This window comes from Lichenostomus cassidix, chromosome 4 (assembly GCF_008360975.1).
Source record: "Lichenostomus cassidix isolate B80296 chromosome 4, HeHo_3.0, whole genome shotgun sequence".
NCBI lineage: Eukaryota > Metazoa > Chordata > Aves > Passeriformes > Meliphagidae > Lichenostomus > Lichenostomus cassidix.
Window position 1 is genome coordinate 25,206,755 of NC_139484.1, and position 20,526 is coordinate 25,227,280.

At 40.0% G+C, this 20,526-nt stretch overlaps 1 protein-coding gene across 3 annotated transcripts in view; it reads left to right on the plus strand.

Annotated features, from left to right (window-relative positions):
• Positions 1 to 1,381: 1,381 nt before the first annotated feature.
• The window catches only part of SEC24B (SEC24 homolog B, COPII component), a 46,912-nt gene continuing 27,767 nt past the window's right edge, over positions 1,382 to 20,526 (plus strand). For 2 of the 3 annotated variants that reach the window (XM_085058376.1, XM_085058377.1), the window contains exons 1-3: positions 1,382 to 1,675; positions 7,080 to 7,784; positions 15,678 to 15,863. In XM_085058376.1, coding sequence (XP_084914502.1) covers positions 1,555 to 1,675; positions 7,080 to 7,784; positions 15,678 to 15,863 — 1,012 coding nt within the window. In that variant the 5' untranslated portion in view covers positions 1,382 to 1,554. The remainder of the gene's footprint in view (positions 1,676 to 7,079; positions 7,785 to 15,677; positions 15,864 to 20,526) is intronic. The other variant, XM_085058378.1, reaches the window with a different exon arrangement.

Consider the following 20,526-nt stretch of genomic DNA (forward strand, 5'->3'; position numbering starts at 1 on the left):
GATCCTCTTCCCCATTGCACCTGGATGGGGTGTGGGGGAGTGAGCAAAGGGCTGTGTGGTGCTCAGTTGTTGGTTAGGGTTAAACCACAGCAGTGGCTCTCCAACAGTTGCCTTCCTGTTTAGAGAATATGCAGTGTATATTCTGTACACTGACTGAAAAGTCTTGCCTTACCTCACCTCGCTGTTCCTTGTGAAGGCCTGTCTCTATAGATAGCATATATCCACACTGGAGACAGACAGAATACAGTGTGCACTCCTAACACTGAAAGAAAAGCCTTGCCTCAGCTGACCCCATCTTAGTGAGGCTTTTCTGTCTGTACAAGAATAATTACAGAGGGAGAGTTTTCACCTCGCCTCACCTTGTGAGGCCTTTTTCCCTGTGCAGAACATACACATTATCTTTGTGTGTTCCAGGGTATATATATACCTCAAATAGCACATATTACAGACAAAAATGTCTCACTTAAGCCAAATGATGAGAGGTGTCTGTATTGTTCATGTACATGTCTGTGCCCTGAGGCAGGGACACGAACAGCCTCACAGAATCAGTCAGATCGAAAGGGACCACAGTGGCTCACCTGGTCCAAACTCCCTGCTCAAGCAGGGTTATTCTACAGCACATGGCACAAGACTGAGTCCAGATGTATCTTCTTGAGTATCTCCTGACAGTCAAGTGAGGGAGACTCCACGACCTCTCTGGGCAATCTGTTCCAGTGCACAGTCACCCATGAAGCAAAGAAGTTGTTTGTCATGTTCGGGTGGAACTTCCTGTGCATCAGTTTCTGCCTGTTGCCTTGTGTCCTTTTATTCAGCACCACCAAGAAGAGCCTGGCTCCTTCCCCTGGCCCCCCACTTTAGATATTTATACACATTGATGAAATCTCCTCTCAGTTGTCTCTTCTCCAGGCTTAACAAGCCCGGCTCCCTCAGCAATTCCTGATACGGAATGCTCCAGTCCCTCAGTCATCTTTGTTGCCCTTCACTGGTCCCGCTCCACGAGCTCCGTGTCTCTCGTGTGCTGAGGAGCCCAGAACTGGACACAGCATTCCAGATGTGCCTCACCAAGGCCGAGCAGGGGTGCAGCATCACCTCCTTCGAGCCTCTCCTCACCCTCCCCCGGCCTGCCCACAGAGTCACAAACTAAGCGGCCGGGTCGAGGCAGGCAGTTTATCCCCCACACGGGCTGATCCGGCCGGGAGCGGCTGAGGTGAGCCCCCACCGGGGCGCTCGGCCCATCCTCCCCGCTCGGCCCATCCCATCCTCCCCGCTCGGCCCACCCCATCCTCCCCGCTCGGCCCCCCCCACCCTCCGTGCCCGCGCAGAGCCGGGCCGCGCAGAGCCGGGCGGGGCGCGGCCTCACGGCGGAGCGGCCGCCGGGGGGCGCTGTGGGCGGCGGCGCTCAGGGCCGCGACGGCGCGCGCGGCGCTCGGGCCCTCCCGCGGCTCCCGACCCTCGCTCGGCGCCCGGCTGCGGATCGGGGCGGCGGCGGACAAGGAGGAGCAGGAAGAGGAGCGGGCGGCTGTGGGACGCGGTGAAGAAGCGCTGTGGGGAGCCATGTCCGCGCCCGCCGGGCTGCCGCCGCGGCCCGCCGCCGCCGCCGCGTTTCCCCCTGGCGGGCCCGGCAGCTCCCTGGAGGCCGCGGCCCCTGCGAGCGGCGCGCCGCGCTGCCAGAACGGTGAGGGGCCTGCGCGGGGCCCGGGCGGGCGGGGAAAGGCGCCCGCGGGGTCCCCGGGACGAGCTTGGCCGCGCCCGCGGGGGTGATGCCCCTGTGGGCTCCGGGGGCCTGCGCGCTCTGCCTGCCTCCGGGGGCCGGGCGTGGGCCCGGCGGATCGGCACGGAGCGAGGCTCCGGCTGCAAGGCAGCGGGACCGGCGGAGCCGCTCGGGGAAGGTGCTGGCCCCCGCGGCTGCGTGCGGAGAGAACTTGAGAAGGCGCAGCCTCTTCGCGCTTCGCTAAAGGGGCGAGGGAGGGGATATCCGCGCCTTTCTCCCCTCGCGGGTTTGGATCTGCCCGGTGTTGTGGCGCCTGTTCTGTGGCGTTTCAGGAAGGCTCTGGAGGCCGAGGCACCTCCAGGCCTCGAGGCTGGCTGTCGTGCTTGAGAATGGGCAGAAAATCGCGTATTGTGGGCGAGAGTACATACTTTGTAGCTGTGTGCGAACTTAAAAGTAGTAGGTGGGTAGGCGTTCACGGAACCGGATCTTGGGGTTTGAGTTGAACAGCCAGCGTTGGACCAGTGAAATGTGGGTCACTGAAAAACAAAGGCAGAATAGTTTAAAGTCGCAAAATACTGACTCCCATTTCAGGTGGAGAGGTAGTGAGACTGACTGTACTATGAATGAAAGTAATGAGCGTACACTTCCGCATTTTTAAATTGGTGCGCTGTAAAATCAGTTCTTTATTGACACACCACGTTAACTCTTCAAAATCCCTCTGTAATCATCTTCTCCATGTAATGTTCCTTTGGTATCTAAATTTGGCCTCTTATTTGCATAGAGTTCCAGCTCGTACTCTTAAATCTTTTGTAGTCAGGCTTTTTTCTGCACAGGTGTGTTTTCTGAACAGATCAGTATGGAGGGTAAGGACCTACACTATTTTTTACTCGTGAGTTGTGACTTTTTCTCATGTCCAAAGGGGTAGTTATGTGCTAAGCGCTTGAATGCCTATTAACTAGGTGTTGAGGCAGTCACTGAAGAAAATGAAAGTAATTAAACGGTAGATTTTAAGGAGATACTGATGCCTCAGATGTGTTCAAACTGGTATTGTCATGCTGGGGTTTGTAAAAATTGTTCAGAAAATGCCAATTTACATGGCTTTTAATCAAAAAACATGCCATTATCCGGACACCGTGCTACAGCGTGAATAAGCTGGAAGTGTGTTTTACAGAAACAAAAACTGACATCGTATCTTCTCTTTATGTTCTTAGCTGAATGAAGTAGTAATTTTGAAGAGCCATCGTTACTGTTTGTTGTTTTAATTAAGTAATTCCATGTTGCTGCTAATATTTTTAGAAACAGCTTGTGTAAAACCACGGCATAGACCATTTGTTTTCTGCCAAACACTCTTAATTCTGAGAAATGGATACACTGTTCAATAACAAACTTGAATTTTTATTGCATAACTTTGATTTCTGTGTTCCTTTGGATGTCTGATGACTTTAGTCAGTAGCTCTGAATTTTTCATTTTGTGACATCTAGCAATAGCATTCCAAAATTTTTAGAATGGTCTGTTGTCTGAGTACTAATCTCCTGAAGTTGTAACACAGATTTGAGATTTTGTGGGTTTCTATTAATGGAAACAGGAGGGGAAATAGAAGGGAATAGCAGCAGAAAAAGGCTAGTGGAAATTTCTGTTTTGTCTAATAGAGACTAAATTTCACAAAGAGAATTGTCTCTGCTTTTAAAATTTAATTTTATGTCACTGTAGTGGAGTTTAAGGTACTGAAGTGAACTGAGCCATTTCGGTATTGGCTGAAAGAAAACACCAGTGTATCCTTTCAGATGTTTAGAGTGCTCTGTGTTTTAATTTGTTAAAATTTGAATTTTTCAGGTAGAATTTTGTAGTTGCTGTAATCTGATGAAAGAGAGTCTGCTTTTTGCAGAAAGCAAGCAACCAGTTGTACATATGGTGATATTAAAAAGGATGTTCAGCTTTGTTATTAGTAAGTTTGGCCTGGTTCAATGACCAAGTCCATTTGAGCTCCTTGGAGACCTTAGTTTAACTTAGGGGTGGTTGTTTTGTTTGGTTTTTTGAAGTAATTTCTTGTATGTATGGTATTATTTTCTTCCTTGTCTCTCACAAGTTTGAAAAGCTTTTTTTGTAGCAGTCTTACAAGTGGGTTTGTATCTTAGTGGAAAATTACCTATTTCTTAATTTCAGCATAACGAAATGGTTCTTGTTAAATCAGTACTGAAAGATGATACATTTCTTCAGTAGTGATGGAGGACTTCAGAGCTAACAATTTAATGTATTGAAATGCAGCACTGAAAGGATAATTGTATTGAATTCCTGTGGCTCTTTAGAAGAGTTTTGTCTAGTGCTGTCTACAGCTGGTTTGTAAGGCTTCCACTGGTATCTCTACTGGCATTTTGGAAGAAATATTTTCATTATTGCATTATTTAGCCTTGTTTTTCATCCCTTCTCAGACTTTGGATCTTTGGATAGTTTCAATCAATTTGATAAAGAGAATAGAGATGTGAAAGATGGGAACCTCCTGAATATTTTGTGAAAATGGGAAGCTGTGTGAATGAAGGAGGAGACATCAATTCTGTGGCTGAGCTGTTGTGAGAGCTCAGCAGCAGCTTGATCAGCTGGTTTGTCTGCCAGCAGCAAACAAGGGACAGTGGGGCTTCCCCCTCCCCATGGAGTGAAAGACAGGTGAGGAAGCTGTGGGAGTCTTCTGTGGAGGTGGGGAAAGGATGTTAAAAGTTTCAGAAAGCTCACAGGTGGTTTTGGATAGAAAGGAAGTTTGGTGCTGTAGCATCCGTAGACTCCATAGGTAGGGTGTGTGGCAGATGGTTGAATTATGCAGCTGAGGGAATGCACAGACAGAAAAACCAAACAAGGCATTAGCAAGCAAAGCTTTACTAATTTATACAGTGGTATAGCCATAGCACTGCTGCTTTTTTTGTGGGAGTTTGGAGTTTTTTGTGTGGTGGCTCCCCTCTCCCTTAAAAAGCATTAAGATTTTGGGGTTCACCTGTTAACGTCTGTGTAATTACACATTAGAACATTATATAAAGTACTGATTTGTCCATAGAAGGAGAGGTTCACTGCTTTCATTCTAGAGATGATGTTTTAGAAATACACCTTCTTTGTGCAGCTCAGGTTTTCAGCTCCTTTCACAGAATATTTTGAGGTATTTGTCAGGTGTTTTGAAGGGAGGTAGTACCTACGACTTCAGGACAGATTGTGCAGTTAACCAGCTTTCAAAATGACACTCAAGATGTATTCCGATTTCCAGTGTTGCAAACTGTCCAGTTATCTAATCACCATTAGTAGCTTCAGCTAATTGCAGTGCAAAAATTACTTTCTACTCATATTCTTTGTAATCAAATGCACAAAAGGCTCACTTCAGATAATGGGAATAATCTTTCAGCTGTAATTGTAGTACTTGCTTTCAAAGGATGTGCAGTTAAAAATCAAAAATACGATTTTTCTGATGTTGTCTGTCTCAGTGAGGTTTTCATATGTGTGTTTATAGATGTTTCTGCTTAAAAATGTGAATAAAAAGGACTCTGCATTCTATAGTGTAGAGACTGATACCTTGTATTGGTAAGTTAATCTCTATTTATGGTGTGTGTTTTCAAACAAGAGCTAGATACTGGTAGACTTTGCAGCAGATGATTTGATATGCAACCTTTTATTTAGAAGTCAGGTGCTCCTAGACCAGTTTCTAAATTACACCTGCTCAGTTAGTTAAATCTGCATATATTAGTAGAACAGATGCACAGGCTTTTCAGATAAAATATCTTTCTTGCCACCTTAAGTGAAATGGCTGCTTGAAGCAATAAGCCTTGACATATTTAAGTTATTGATGTATTTTTGGGTTTGCTTTTTCAGACTTTAAAAAGCAGGTCAAAAGTCTGATGAAGTTCATGTAGCTGTTAATGACTTGCTAACTCATTTTCCTTTAAAAGAGAAACAGCTATGGAACTCTATGAAGCAGCTTCCACCTTTTCAACAAAAAGGTGAATCAGAAGCATAGTTACATGCTCTCCTCAAAACTCAAGATATATATATTTTTTTAAGCTCTTTATGCTTTTCTCCCAAGTGCCTCTCTGTCTTTTGACCCAGCAGACCGAATTACTGTTCTGCATTTTTTAAACTCCTTTCTCTTCTGCTCAACTACCCGTCAGTTATGAAAGGGTATTTTTATTTTTAATTTTATCAGAAAGCAATTTTGGGCAGTATGTTCCTTGCTTATAGGGGTCTGATAACAAATTAATTATTAGACTTGCCTTGCAAGTTAATTGTAGGATATCTGAGTGTTTCTTGGAGAACAGTGATTTTTCAGAATTTCAAGGCAAGAGAAGTAATGCTTAAGTTTTGTAATCATTGTAAATATAAGCAGGGGAATGAACTATTCATTATTACCTCAGCTGCCATTTAATTTGTGAGTGGGACAGTGCTGTGTTTGTGTTTTTATTGACCAAGGAGTGGGAAATAACAGCATAGTCATTCTGTGTGATGTAAGCAATAGAGTGTAATAATTTTAAGAAAGCAAGTTATCCAGACAAAAGTGTTTGTGATTCAGTAAAAATAAAAATAGGGTTAAGGAAAAGAATGTGAGGAAGAACTTCGAGATTTCCCGTTGAGCAGTTGTTGCTGAGAAAATCAGTTTGGTTTCCAGCAAGCAAGCACTTGTTTGACCCTTGCTGGGCCAGTATGTAATTAATCTCTAATGTTGCAGGGCCAGTTGCAGCGATAAGTCAGTTTCTCTGATATCAACATGTCTTACACCTGATGTAAGTATCAGGCAGTAAATGAAAATGATGTGCCTTGTCAAATACTCTGTAGTTTCATGAGAACCTCAGTTTTCCAGAAAGCATGATACGTAAGAACATATAAGACAAATATAACTGCCCTGCAACTCTTTATCTTGGTTACTATATTGAAGACTTGTGAAAAAGAATACCTATATTGTTATGTATTGGCATACTGATTTGACTGCAGCTTTTGGGTTTCCATATTCAGGCAGTTTCTGTAAGGCAAACTTGTGTTCAATCACTTAGAAACATCAGTTTGGTGCTTACTGTTTCTCACTATTTTTAAAAGTACTAGCCTCCTAAAAACTCTTAAAAATAATCAAAATGCAAATGGGGCAGACAATCTTGCCATAGAAACTTCTTTCAAGAGTGGAAGCAATCCATTTTCTGCTACTTCATGTGTGTTTGCAAATTACTTCAAATACTGTATTTGCATCTGTTATACTTGGTTTATTCTCTCTCTGCTGATGGGAGTGAAACTCAAAAATAGTGACAGAAAAGAAGAAAGCAATTGTTTGTTAGTTCAAGGACAGAGTCCATTTGCTCTAGTAGCAGATGCACCTTTAATATATGTAACGTTTTCTCTTCATTTTAGGTCCTATGCAGAGTCAGATGCAGGTCCCCTCTGGCTATGGCTCACATCTTCCAACCTACAGTGCGCCTTCAGGACACTATTCCCAAGTGCCCCATAAAGCTGCTGCTTCACATCTGGATAATCAGTATAGAGCCGGTTACTACCCTAATTACTATTCAGCACCAGCACAAAACATTATGACATCTGTGGGTAGCAATGTGTTGAATGCACAGGAATCACAGCAGTTGTACAACAACACTCCTCCCCATACAGGGGGGTCCAGTGACAGACCTGTTCAAGGAGCAATATCAGCTGCATCCTACTTGCATATGAGTGCTCAGCAGTCATATTCAGCATTTGATAATCACTACAGCACTTCTGTCAGCTCTTCAGTTGCATCTCAGGGATTTCCCCTTAATTCTGATCACTACGCCATGCCTGTGGTTTCTGGTGCCATGTATCCTAATGTTTCCTATCCTGCCATGGCTGCTGGCAGTGTGTATGGGCAGACATTTACCTCTCAGAGTCTACCTGCTGTTGGACAGTTCAAAGAGACAAATGTGTTTTCTAACCAGAGCACATCAGTACCTCATTCCCTTCAACAGCACATTCCCGTGGGATATAATACAACTTCATCAACTGTTTCATCTGCTCAGTCTGTGCAAGACAACCTCAGCAGGAATCTCACTGGATCGGTTACTAAAGTAAACAACCAAATAAATACAGGTATGGTATTACTGGAAAGATAGTGAACTTCAGATTTGTCTGGGAAACATAAGTAATCGTGTGCTCTTGTTGGCTTGTATTTGTTCACTGTGTGCGATTCTGTAATGTAATTTTGAATTCTGTCACTCATTTTTGTAGCTTTTCTAATTTGGTTATCGCAGTCCTTACAGTAGCAGCTACTTCTTTCTTTTGAGAGATACAGAAAAATACACTTTAGGGGATGGTTTTAGTTCATTGATATGTTTTTCATGTAAGTGGCCTTGGATGGGAGTTTTTTCATGCCTTTCCGAAGTTATGTATAATTTATGAAATATGTCTGTTAATCACAAAGATACTTTTTTCTTTTCTGGCTGGAGAATTTTTCTAAGTCACGGTTTAAATTGTTTCTCTAAATTTTGCCCTAGTGACACTGAGAAACTGAAATGTTCATGGTAATGACTGAAAAGAGTCAGCCATTTGTGGAGGCAGCAGGGTGCTTTGCTGAGGCCAGGTTACACACTTTACCCAGGAGGAGGAGGAGGAGAGTTTTTGGGGGTGTGGTGTGTGATGGCAAAGCCTTCAATCCACAGAAGACAAAGGAGGTGAACACTCACCACCAGAGGTTACAAGCTGGGTTTTGAGCCAGATAAGAAGCAGACCCTGTGGAGGCAGGATGGTGCTTTCTGTTATGCCAATTGTCCTTCCTTACACAGCTGTCACGCTTAGGCCTGAAGGTCCTCATCCGTTTTGATGAGCCATGACTGGTTTAACTGCACTGATGTGAGAGGCAGCTTCGTGCCTTGAAAGGGGTCAAAAAGACCCCCGAGGTGGCCCTAGACTCATTTCTGAGGCCTTCCACCAAAGGACTGGGCATAATCTACAGTGTTGCAAAAGACAGTGTAAAACCTCCCCCCTACATCCAAGGGAAAGTGCTTGGAACAGAATTAACCGATTGAACTTTATTGTGTGGGATTGCCACCACCAAGAAGACCAGAAGAGGACCAACAGGACACTGTCTGGATTCCCAGGTGATGATATTTATTTATTGAACACATATAATTTATATATGTTCCCTATCTGAGTTAAGTATAGGTGGCCTCTCCTCCTCAGTGAAAATCCATAGAGTTTTGTCCCATTTGGATGGCATGAGACACCTCATGATATGAATCCATTATCCCCACGTGCTGTCCAGGCCTGGTGTCAGCTGGCTTGTGGCTGCCCTCTGCCCATGGCATTTGCTGAAACTTCATTATGAGTTAAGGTGATAAAACAGCACATGCTTTACTCACAAACACACGTACAATGTGTACAGGAAGTACAGGGTGCTCTGGAGGCCAAGGCCCAAGCTGTCTTCTGCTACCTTGACTTGGAGAAGCCCAGGGCCCTCAGAAGTTCTTGGTTTCTGTGGTACCATTTCCCCTGCACTCCACGGGGAAAGCTCACAAATACAATGTCTGCCACATTTGCAGGTTCCTGGATGTGTTTGTACAGTGTTCCTGGATGATGTTGGTATTTCTTTACTTTTTCCATGTGTTCCTGGATGATGTTGGTATTTCTTTACTTTTTCTGTGGTGGCATCTTCTAAAGATGTGTCAGTACACTTGTATCACAGTCACATCCACCATGAATGCTTGGATTTCCTTCATGAAAATTAAGTCCTCTATGTATAACTCATTGCTTTCATCTCTTATATGGGATTCCTGAAGCACTCCAATCTTGAATTTTTTGCTTCCTTTGATAACAGTGCACATATGTAATTGTGCCTTTTAATTCTTGCATCATGCGCAGTTGGGCAGTTCCCAATGATATGGGAGCATGTTTCATTCTCAGCCTGGCAGTGTCTGCTGGATTTGAGGTACTTTTCTTGTCTACCCCTTGCCAGGTACTCTCTTGATGGGTCTTAATCTGTCACTTGTCTCTCCTTCTCTCTTTCTCTCCCCTCCCCTCTCTTTTTATTTTATTCTCTCTCTCCTTCATGTTTACTGTTAAATAAAATTCGTAGGATTGACTTCGGTATATGATCTCGTTTGCACCTTAATTCAGGCAGAGGCATCTCTCTGCTAGCCATAATAATTGGATCTTAACAAACAAACATGCATTTTCTCACAAAGTTCAGGAAAAAAATGAAACCCTGGATGGGTTTGGAATCAATTTGGGTTCTTTTAATGAATATTTTTTTATAAGCTTCTGAAAGAGTTAAGAAGTTGTAGCTGATTTTTGTTAGCAACAACTTGATGGTTTTAGTATGGCTGCAGCTATAAAGTGAAGGTGCCAGTTGAGAGCAAGTAAACTCAATCCTCACTAGTACTTGCAGCTTCTGTTTCATAGGAAAACTGAGTGCTAGTTCACGAGGTTGTGCTTAGTAGGAAGCGTGGAAGAGATTGGAGATACAGGTGTACCTTCACATTGAAACATCCTGCTCTGCAGATGAGAATACAATAGTCTGTGCAGAAAGATTCTGATGTTCTTTCTAAACTGGGAATTTTCTGACTTCATGCGGTTTGGACTTGTAAGCAGTGCCAGACTGCAGCTTGCTTTCTCTACTAAAGACAGATACTAGATAACTGTAGGTTTCATTTTTAATGCTAGATATTTCAGATGATAGTGTAACAGTGAAACTGTTCTAGGAGTCCTTGTAGCATAGGTTTTCTAAGACAAGGTCTTCAGAAAGAATTTGGCTTTGGTAAAGCTTTGTTTGGGAAAAGCAGTGAAGCTTAAATGAAGCTCATCCAATCCACAGTTTGAATTAAGCTTCAGTATTGGCTCCTCCCCTCCGCCCCCAGACTAGCATGTAGAAAGTCCTGTTCAGCTCAGTTTTATTACTTTTAATATTAGTAGGTTTGAATTCTGTGCTGATGAGTGCTCCCTGTAATTTTCTCCAGTATTTTAAATCATGAAACAAAATATCGTTCAAAAAAGAAAAATAGGGAGCTCCTTGAAAAGCTCCTGAAGTTACTGGCATTTTGTGGTTGAGCATAAAAATTAATTCTTTCAAGAACTGACTGAAAGGGTTGACTCTGTTGAGCACAGAATCTGCAGCTGGACTTGACAGAATGCAGGTATCATTCCAGAATAGTACAATATGCAGTAGGCATACAAAAACAACTTCTTGTTTGTTCAAACTGTTAGTGTTTAATTTACAGAAGTTTTTAATTTCAGTGCTGGTTAATTTAGTTTCCTGTGGAGGTGTCTTGAAATGATTTGTTCATAGCAATTTTTCTTTGTAATTAGCAGCTATTTTAAAGGTGAAACAGTGGATCTGACCTCTGTTCCATTGGTGAAGAGGAGGATGAGAAGTAGTTTTGTTTTTGAACCATTCAATTCTGCTCCTGAAGGGGTGATTGAGTTAGTACATGGTCTCAAGAAAAAGTAGTAATATTACACTTGAATTTCAAAGAACTAACGATAGAATTGGCTGTGGTAGTGCTGTGTCATGGAAACTCGCTTTGCAGTTACAAAAATAAACACTGATCCACTGTTTCTGTTACTCTTGGGTAATAGTACTGCAGTCCTTCGTTGGTTTGCCAGACTGTAGCATCAGTAGGTAAACCACATTCAGACTCTTTCTGGGCTTGTAAAGCTGCTGATAGAAGCATGCCCTGTGCTTCATTGCACAGTGGACAGGTTTCTGGAAATGAATTACCTGGAAAATATTTTTTTTCTCTTCCTTTTGAATCCTGGTTCAACCTCTGCACATGAATGATTCTGTATTTGCTGATGAGGAAAAGCAGATAAAGGTAGCAACTGATAGCAAGGCTGAAGGAAGAGCTGGACAATTTTATTACTAAATCTTGAACACTTTAAACCATTTTTGATGTTTGGGGCTAAACAAACTGCCTCCAATTATATATGATTTCTTTTAATCTAGAATTCAATATCTTTGGCTAAAGTATATTGAAAATCCAATTGCTTTAACACCTGAATAGTAAAATACTTATATAAAAAATTGCAAATAAATGCATAATAATAAAATTGTAAAGTAATTATAATAATGGTTTGATTCTGGCTTAATTGGTTTGCTTTTGAGATGCTGAGATGCTTTCTAAATTTCCCAGTGCAGTCTTACTGTTTTCAGATGGAGTCATTTTATTTATAGTACTCTCTTTCTTTTCAGCCTTTAAAAAATGAGTTGGATTTTGAAAATTATGTGGCAGTTCTTTTACATCCTTGGAAAGTGTCTGAATACAATACACAAGGAGCATAAGGAAATAGTGAAAGATCTGTTGAAAGGAAATTTTCTGAATATTTCATCCTCCCTGCTTTCTTCAGGAACAATGATAGGAAACAGTTGCCATCTGTTCTGTGCATAGTTTTTAGCTAAACTACTTGGAAAAAAAATTAAAATACACTGAAATTCCTAAGTGTACTTTCTGTGGTTGTTTGTGTAAAGAAACTAGAATAGGGTATCCTCTTATGCATCAGGGTGCATATAGGGCAGTTTGCTGTCATTGCCCCTGTGCTGTGAAAGATGACCCTTACAATCTTTGAATTATAAATAAGCAAATTGCAGAAAGGCTGTCAGTCAGGATGCTAGAGTTTTAATGTATTTTTCAAAAGTAGCTTTGTACAGTCAGCACTGAAAGCTCTCTGTGCGGAAAATGAAACCTTTGTGTAGAAGAATGATGTGTTAATAAAATCTGTGTGTTCAAACAGGATTTACTCAGGAAACTTATGCTGGTAAGAGTTTTTCAGAAGTTGTTTGATTTCTAAATTGTTTTCCACTTGAATAAAAAAAATTGTCACCACTGGACTTAAATTGGTTTCTTTTAAAATCAAATTTTATGCATAGCCTTGCAAAGCCTCCATCATGTTGAATTTACTAAGGTCGAAACCCTGAACTTTTGTATGTCATGTACTAAGGACATAGAACTCCAACAAAGTAACTTCCTAAAACTTCAGCAGCCCCTCTCTGATATAGCTGAAATATTTTCAGCAAAGCTTGCTGAGATTTCACTAGAAAAAAACAAATTTAAGGGGAGTTGGTTTTTTTTGCTGGTAGTTGAATGCTCTTGAAAAGTAATAGCCAGTGAGAATAATTTTCTTTGCTTTAGGAAGTACAAATAAAGTAGAATATGAATATCTCTAATTCAAGATTTTTTCCTTGGTGGTTTAAACTAGTTTAACCCTGCAAAATCACCCTCTTCTAGCTGTAAATTCTATATTTCAGCAGAACAGTGTTGGTAAAAATCTGTCCAGGAGTGTTATGCTACGTAAATGACATACTTTGTAGTATTTAGGCTTTTTGTCTTTCTAGGTCAGTAGCTTTCTTTAATGTTTTTCCAGCTTATTTCAATTGAAATGTGAGCCTTCTGATTATTCTTGGTGCTTTCTAAGTTTGCATGAATGTCAGCAAGGATATCTAAATTTTACAGGACTCCTCCCTCAGGAGAGGGAGCTGGAGAACTCCTGTGGCTGTATGGCATGGGTTTCTCTGAATCCTGGTATGGACAATGCTTGAACAGGAGACACTCTAATTTCATTATCTCATGCACATACTTCCCCTTATGTCAGATCAGGATGTAAAGTCCTTGCTGCCCCAGTTCCTTAGGAATGTAGGCTATAATCCTGTAAATCTTCTAATATAGGTGTGGTTGAAAAAAAGGGGAAGGACTGCAGCCAGTACTGAAATTCGGGGCAAATTATGCTGTTGAAAAACAAGCTGCAGGGAGGTGGTACCTCTCTCCTTAGAAATTGTGTTATAGTGGGTGCAGGGGGTGTGTGGGGTTGTGAGGGCAAGAAATCAAGATTGCACCTTGAACAACTCAAGAAAGACGATTGTTCCATCTCTTCTGACATTCTGAGAAGATGCTGTGGTGATACTTTTAAACTATGACCTCTGGGTCTCAAGTTAGAAATTAAGTAACAATTTCATGATGATGTGTTTATATTTATTGCAGCCTGACAAAACTCTTGACTTTTCATGACATCAGTTGATGGGAATATTTCATAGCCTGATTGTTTTTGTCCTGGATAAGTTGATGCGAAACTTGTGCTCTAAACTGGTGTCTAGTCCAGCTTTGTCTTGAGCTAAAATAAGCAGTCCTAAAATGATCACTACTTATATGACAGAATGCAATCTTCTCATTGGCCAGAGGGAAAAACATGTGATAGCATTATTTCTCTAAGCATAGATTGTTTCATGTGATGACAGTTACCAAAAATGTGTTTTTAAATATTAACTTTGTCCAAGTGTTTCCTTTGGTCTTGGTTACTTACAGCTTTCAAAACCTTTACAGAGTCTCCAAATAAAGTTTAGCATTTAATTTTGCAGGTTGGATTTTTGTACAAAGAAAAAAATACATTTTATTTCTCAGAGTTTTAAAACTTTTTTTCCAGTCCTTTTATAGGATTCACATAATTTTTAAGGATGTTGGATAACCTTTGTTTGATAATAGATGTTAGTACTTTGCAGGAAGGTATTACATCTTTAGCTAATCCAGGTGTAAATTGGTTTTGGCTTTGAGCATGTGACACAGACATTACAGCATTTAGAATTCTCTACAGCAGTGCTTGATACTGCCAGTATTGCTATATTGGCTTGGAATGTGGAGAATACTGTCATCCTACAAACAGCTCTGCTACAAAAACTGGGTAAGCACGTGAATGTGGCAAAGAACTTCCCTTGTTGTCTTGCATACCTTGCTTGAGGAAGCCTTCTGGCTCCTGTAATAAGAAAATTCCTGCTGACAGGTGCTGATGTCATGGGGAATCTGCAAGACTGTGTAGAAGCAAAGGTTATAGCAAGTACAGTGCAATAAAAAAGTGCTCTGTATGTACCTTGGAAAAAGACATAATTTTGATTTTGGTAAGACTTGCAAAAAAGCCATATGTATGCTCAACATTAGATTTGCAAATTGCAAAATATATAAAAATTCCCTTAAGATAGTAAAGATATGTGCTGTTAATTTTTACTGTAAATAAGAAAAACAGGATTATTTTAAGCTACCTCTTCTTTTTCTCCTTCTAAAGGAAACCTCAACTTGCCCCTAAAGTTCTTTGAGTATGACCTCCATTATTCAAGGAAGAGTCAGGGAGTGTATGAACTACACAGATGTGTGCGCAGAAGCAAAGTTAATATTACCTCTGCATCCTCTAGCAAATTCTGTAACTTAAGCAAGTACTCTACTAATATCTGTGTTTGTTTACTGGGTATTTTTGGTAAAACCATTTCCATTCTCTTCTTATTATTAACAGCCTGGTCTCTCAGGGTATTTTTAGAAATAATCATAGTACAAATTTTCTCAATTTGTAAGCAAAGAACAGCCCTTAGTTAAGAGCTAATTTAATTGAAGTTGTGTTGTCCTTGTCTGATAGGAGTTTGAAGTGACTGTCAAATCTCTCAAAGCATTAATCTGGCTTTTTTAAAAGCAGAGTATATCTAGTCCAGATATCTAAAGCACATCAGAAGTTTTGTGGAATACGCAGTGTTGATTGAAACAGATTACTTGGAATATGGATCTCATCATTGAGTACTCAAATTGCAAAGTGCCAGCACTGCAAGGGAGGCATAATATTGGTCTACTGTACAAGGTTTCCTCATGTGGAGGGAATGTTGAGGGGGGCCTGTTTCAGGTGAATTACATTCCACTTACGTGGGAAGAGTAACTTGTAAAAGCACAGAGTTGTAGGGATGTATCAAAAATAAGCTTCATCTTAGTCTTGCTCTTACTACATCATGCTTTCCTTTTTTTGCTGTTGTCAGAGCAGTTTGTTCATTATAAAGGAGTTTTAGCACCATAGATATTTAATCTTTTAAAGCAACCAGCCTTTCCATAGATACTTGTTTGCAGGCATCTCTCTTTGAAGTACTGTATTGTTTTTTGTACTTAACTGTGAAATTGAATGTGATTGCTTGTGTTGTGTAATTGTCTGTGCAAGTACATACAAAGGGTTCCTGCTCTCTGCTGTTTTCAGGTGGCATTGATTCTTCACAGCCCGTGCAGTCAGTGAGCCAGAATGTTCCATTTACCAAGCCTGGAGCTGGAACATCTGCTTCCTCTGCTGTGATGTCTTCAGTAAGGTCACCTGCTTCAAGCCTGTCTTCACAGCCACCATCTTCACCATCTGTTACACAGTCACCAGAGCTGGCCCTGCAGGAAGGTACTAAAAGGGAATGGGAAGTTACAGCAGAGACTTCTGCTCTATTCCATGTGCACACATGAATGCTGGAAGTTTTATTTCTGCTTTTCTGTGTTTGACTGAAATGCATTTCTTGCATCTCATCAGGCTCCCTTAGTAGTGGTGTCACCTTGGTTCTAGCTTCTCTTAGTGCTTGTGTTTGCTTTGTCCATGTGTTGTCTTTGGCTTGTTTGTCTTGTTGGCAGTCATACATGTCTCTTGCTCATTCTTTTAGTACCCATTCTTTTAGCACCCTTATTCTTCTAAAAAGCTGCTCACTACTTTAATTTCTTAGAAGAAGGTCTTAAAATTAGCTTTTGTAATTAGTCAGTATTGAAAAATGAAGTGTAAGGTAGAAATTTGCTATTTTGTTTGCAGAAGCAGTGAGTTTAACTTCAAACTGGTAAAATTGTTTTCCTGTTGCCTAGCTGTAAGTGCCTATGGAAAGCTGCTGCAAGAATTCTTGAGGGGGAAAAAAGGAGTTTCTGTATAAGGTCCTTCCTACTCTGATGTTGGCAACATCTTGACAAAGAATCAGTTGGCCCTTGAGCCTTCTTCAATTAAATTTAATTTTACACTGATGTTTTGACTTGCCTCTTGATTGTTACATGTTTCTGTATCTAGTATTCCAAGTCTAGCTGACTGCATGAAATTTTTTTGGCCATATTTTCTATAGCAATTTCAGAATTTTGAAATCTTACGGTTGAAGAACTCTGTGTGATGGGTGGAAGTATGCATTAATTTTGTCCAGAACAATGTGATACCTCTAGTGTTCAAAATAATTGTCAACAGCATGGGTTGTCATTGTCACAGTGCATTCTTTTAAATTATAAAATCCTCTGACACAAACAAGTAAATTACCCCTTTTCCTTTATTTCCTCCTTTTTCTGGTGGAACGGACAATACAGGTTGTCCATTAATAACTTCCATATATCTCAGAGGCAAAAAAATAATTGTTCATTGCTATAAAGTCCTGTGTAGTGTGTAATTTTAAGGAAAATATGTCAAATTTTGGAACTGCAGCTCTTACACAGTTTTATAGTTGATTTTAGTGCTAGATAGACTTTGTATTGTAGGTGTGCTTGCTAGAAAAAAAGTGTTGCTTCTGCTTCTTCCAAAGAAATTGCAAACCATGTTTTTAATGAGAAAAAGATTTTAAGCTGTTTGCCTGTGAATGCCTTCATGTCCAATATGTGTGTTCTGGAAGTGATACCTGTGAGATTTGTGAACACCTGGTATAGCAGCTACAAATCGGTGCAGTGGCTGCTGAACTCTTCCCTACATTCAAATTCTTCCACTAAGTGAAGGTCAATGCAGTAAGTAGCTGAATGAGCACACTTTACAAACAGTATGTTGGCAGTATAAAGTTAAGTTGTCAGGAGTTTGTATTGATCTAATTTTGTCCATTTACATGTCATCACACATTTAAGTTTCTATGTTCAGATTATGGTTTCATGAATATTGGAAGACTTCAGACTCTTCATGAGTTTCATTTGAGGAGTCTGAAATAAGTAATGTACTCTTGCTTTTTTTATCAACAACTTTTTAATGAACAATTAAATGTAGTAACTTTATTGTGGAAAAGAACCTGCATGAATACATGTACTGAATGTTTGGAATTTCAAGTGTTTTTCTCATGGAGAGGTCAGATGGACTAATTTTTTTTTTTTTTTTTAATTATAGGATACCATTGTCTACATGAAAGCATTCTGAAAAAAACCAGTCTGAATTAATTTTTAAAGAGGATTTCATTGTTTTAGGCTACTCTTGGGGCATTCCTGTAAAAAACTAAAAAATTCTAATTGTTTACTTGGCTATGTTCTAATGGAACATAAACCTTAAAATGCATTAAAGCCTATTTAATCTTACAGAACTGTCTGTACAAATTTAATGTGAACTTTATGTTTCAAAGGCTTTCATGGTATGGGTGATTGAACTTAAAATGCCTAAATAGTTGGTTTATTTCACAGGCAAATGAGTTGCTATCCCAGTTTATCTTCTGTGTCCTGCCACCTACATTTCTAGATGTCTGTAAATTATAGTGGGATATAAAGCCTTAGAGTGCAGTATTATTATACCACACTAGTTGCAGAGTTTAGAAATTTCCAGTGCAAGAAATTTGTGATGATTTAAATTGAGGTTGCATTTTAAGCCAGATTTATGGAATAACCTGACTTGAAATAAATAATGATTTCAAAATTAGCTTTTGCAGTTTTCACAGTGGGCAATTTTAACATGGTTATGAAATCTGTAAAAGATACTAAGCACAACTGAGTTGTCACAGCCGAAAACACGATTAGGCACACTTGGAACTGCTGTCTGCAGCCACCCATTTCTGTCCTCAATTGCTCTCTTCCCTGTGTTGGCCTACAATGGTCATTGCTGGGCAGTGAACTAGAATGGGAGACCTTCCCCCCCGAAAATGACTTTTTAAATTAGGCTGTCCAGATTTATTCTCAGCAGGCTTTGTTTGGCTGGACAGTTGTACTAGCGCAACACAGGTGATTCTTAAAAGCAGACAGACCTTTGTAGTACTGTTGGCAATGAAAATAAATCTATGCGAACTCATAAGGCTGGTAAGAGTCAAAGCAGTCATGTCTTCACAGCATTCATAGTGATATAGTTCATGATTCCTAAATTTCTGTATCACTAGCATATTTTTTCAATCACTTTGCTTCTGTCTTCTTTCCGAACACCTGCATTCTTAATGTATGTGACCAGTAACTGAAAAAGGGGGAGTTTTAGCAGTAGAAGCTTTGTTGTGCTTCTTTTTTTTAAATAGTATGAAGGCTTTAAAGGAACATTATAGAATGACTAATTCAGTCCTTTTCTCTCATCTGTGCATGCTTGGAATTTTTGCATTGGCATGCACTTCCCAGGTAGATACCTTCCTTTCTTCTTCCTATCCATATACATACTTGTTAGAGGTCTGTCTTTGCACTCTCACACTGGGCACATCTACTTTTACTTTGGCTCTCGCTGTTACAGTGCAGCTCTTCTTGTCATCCTGACTTTTACTATTTTTTTTCACTTTTACTTGCATGTTAATTACTTCAATGTGTTTTTTTTTTCTCTCTCTTTCATGATGATGCAGTTATTTTGTCTAACTCCTCAATAGTTCTCCCGGGCCTGAGAAAACACTAAAAGATAGTCTGTTAGCTCTAGTCTGTTCTTGCGCACAGATAATGATTTTCTTGTATTCTCCTTATCAAGTGCATCCAGTAAACCTCGTAAAAGATGGGACTAGAAATTACTCAAATTAGCCCTGTATTTTAGCAGTTTGGAAAAACTGAAGCACTGTATCTACTCAGGTGCGCTTGGGATGATTTTTCTTTCATTGTTCTAACTACTTGAATTATGGGGAAGTTTGATTGGACTTGTACAAGTATTAATGCACTGGATAAAGGAATATAATGCCAGTCTATTCTTGCAGTAATCTCTGTATGCAAGTTCACCTTCTCAAGAATGTTGTTATATAATTTTACTTTGTTTTCTTTTTACTTCCAGTATTTGAGTAGATGCTCCTCACCTTGATTCTGTTGGGGTTTTTTAAGTGAAATTAAAGTGCTCCTCTTGGGTTCATTTGCTAATGCTTTTTGAAAAAGCCATGAAACTAACAGCATTTATAGACCATATTTTAAATAAAATATAGGTTGATATAGTCGGTTGAAGTAATGGATGAGGATATTATTAGTTACCATGAATGGTTTCAGATTATGCATAATGCTTCTCTAGTGCTTTATAGTATTAAAATAAAGAATGCAACTCAGTGTGCCACGGTACTTCTACACGGGAAAGAAACCCCAAACTCCCAAAAATATGAGAAGTTTTGAATAGTTAGGATATTTTCTTGTCATAGCAATCCATTAGATTGCTAAGAGAAAAACAGTGACCACTTGCATTTATTTAGGATGTCACTGCCTGACTGCATATTTAAAATCCTTGCTAACCCTGCCTTGTCACAAGAGAAGCATAAAATTTGTTGGAGATGCTGAAATTGCATCAATAACAAGTAATGTAGGAAATTAATTATTGCTTCATGCTTTACTCTGTTTTAAAATGGTATATTTATGTGCTGCTTTCGTGTATTGTTCACATATGTTTAGAGCAGATATTGTAAAAGCAAACAAAAAAAAAAATCTAATAGGTTGTGCTGTGGAGGTAACAGCAGTAATAGTTGTTGCATTGTCACCAGATTCTAGGAGTGCATGGTGTAATTACGTGCTTACAAGCCTGAGTTTAGGCACTCATTTAAATATAAGACAAACCAAATTTTCAGCTTTACCTAGCTTTACTTTCCCTGATTGTGTTGGGCTCTCTGTATGTGTGTTTGTACTCTCGCATGTGGCAACAGCAGTATATTTCACTCATTTCTGACAGAATTCCAACATGAATTATTCTTGTCTTGAAAGGAGCAGCTGTGCCAAGCAAAAGTATCAAAAGTTAATACTAAACATTTTCGTAACATAATTTGAATTTAGGTGGAAATAACTCCTTAATTACTGTGTATTAATTTATGAAACTACTTTGCTGGACAAACTGATATTCAAAAGATGCAGGAAGTGTGTGTAGTTTAACTTCCTGGTACACATGCACATACACAATAAAAATTTTCTGCTAACTTCCATGTGCTACTAATACTTTG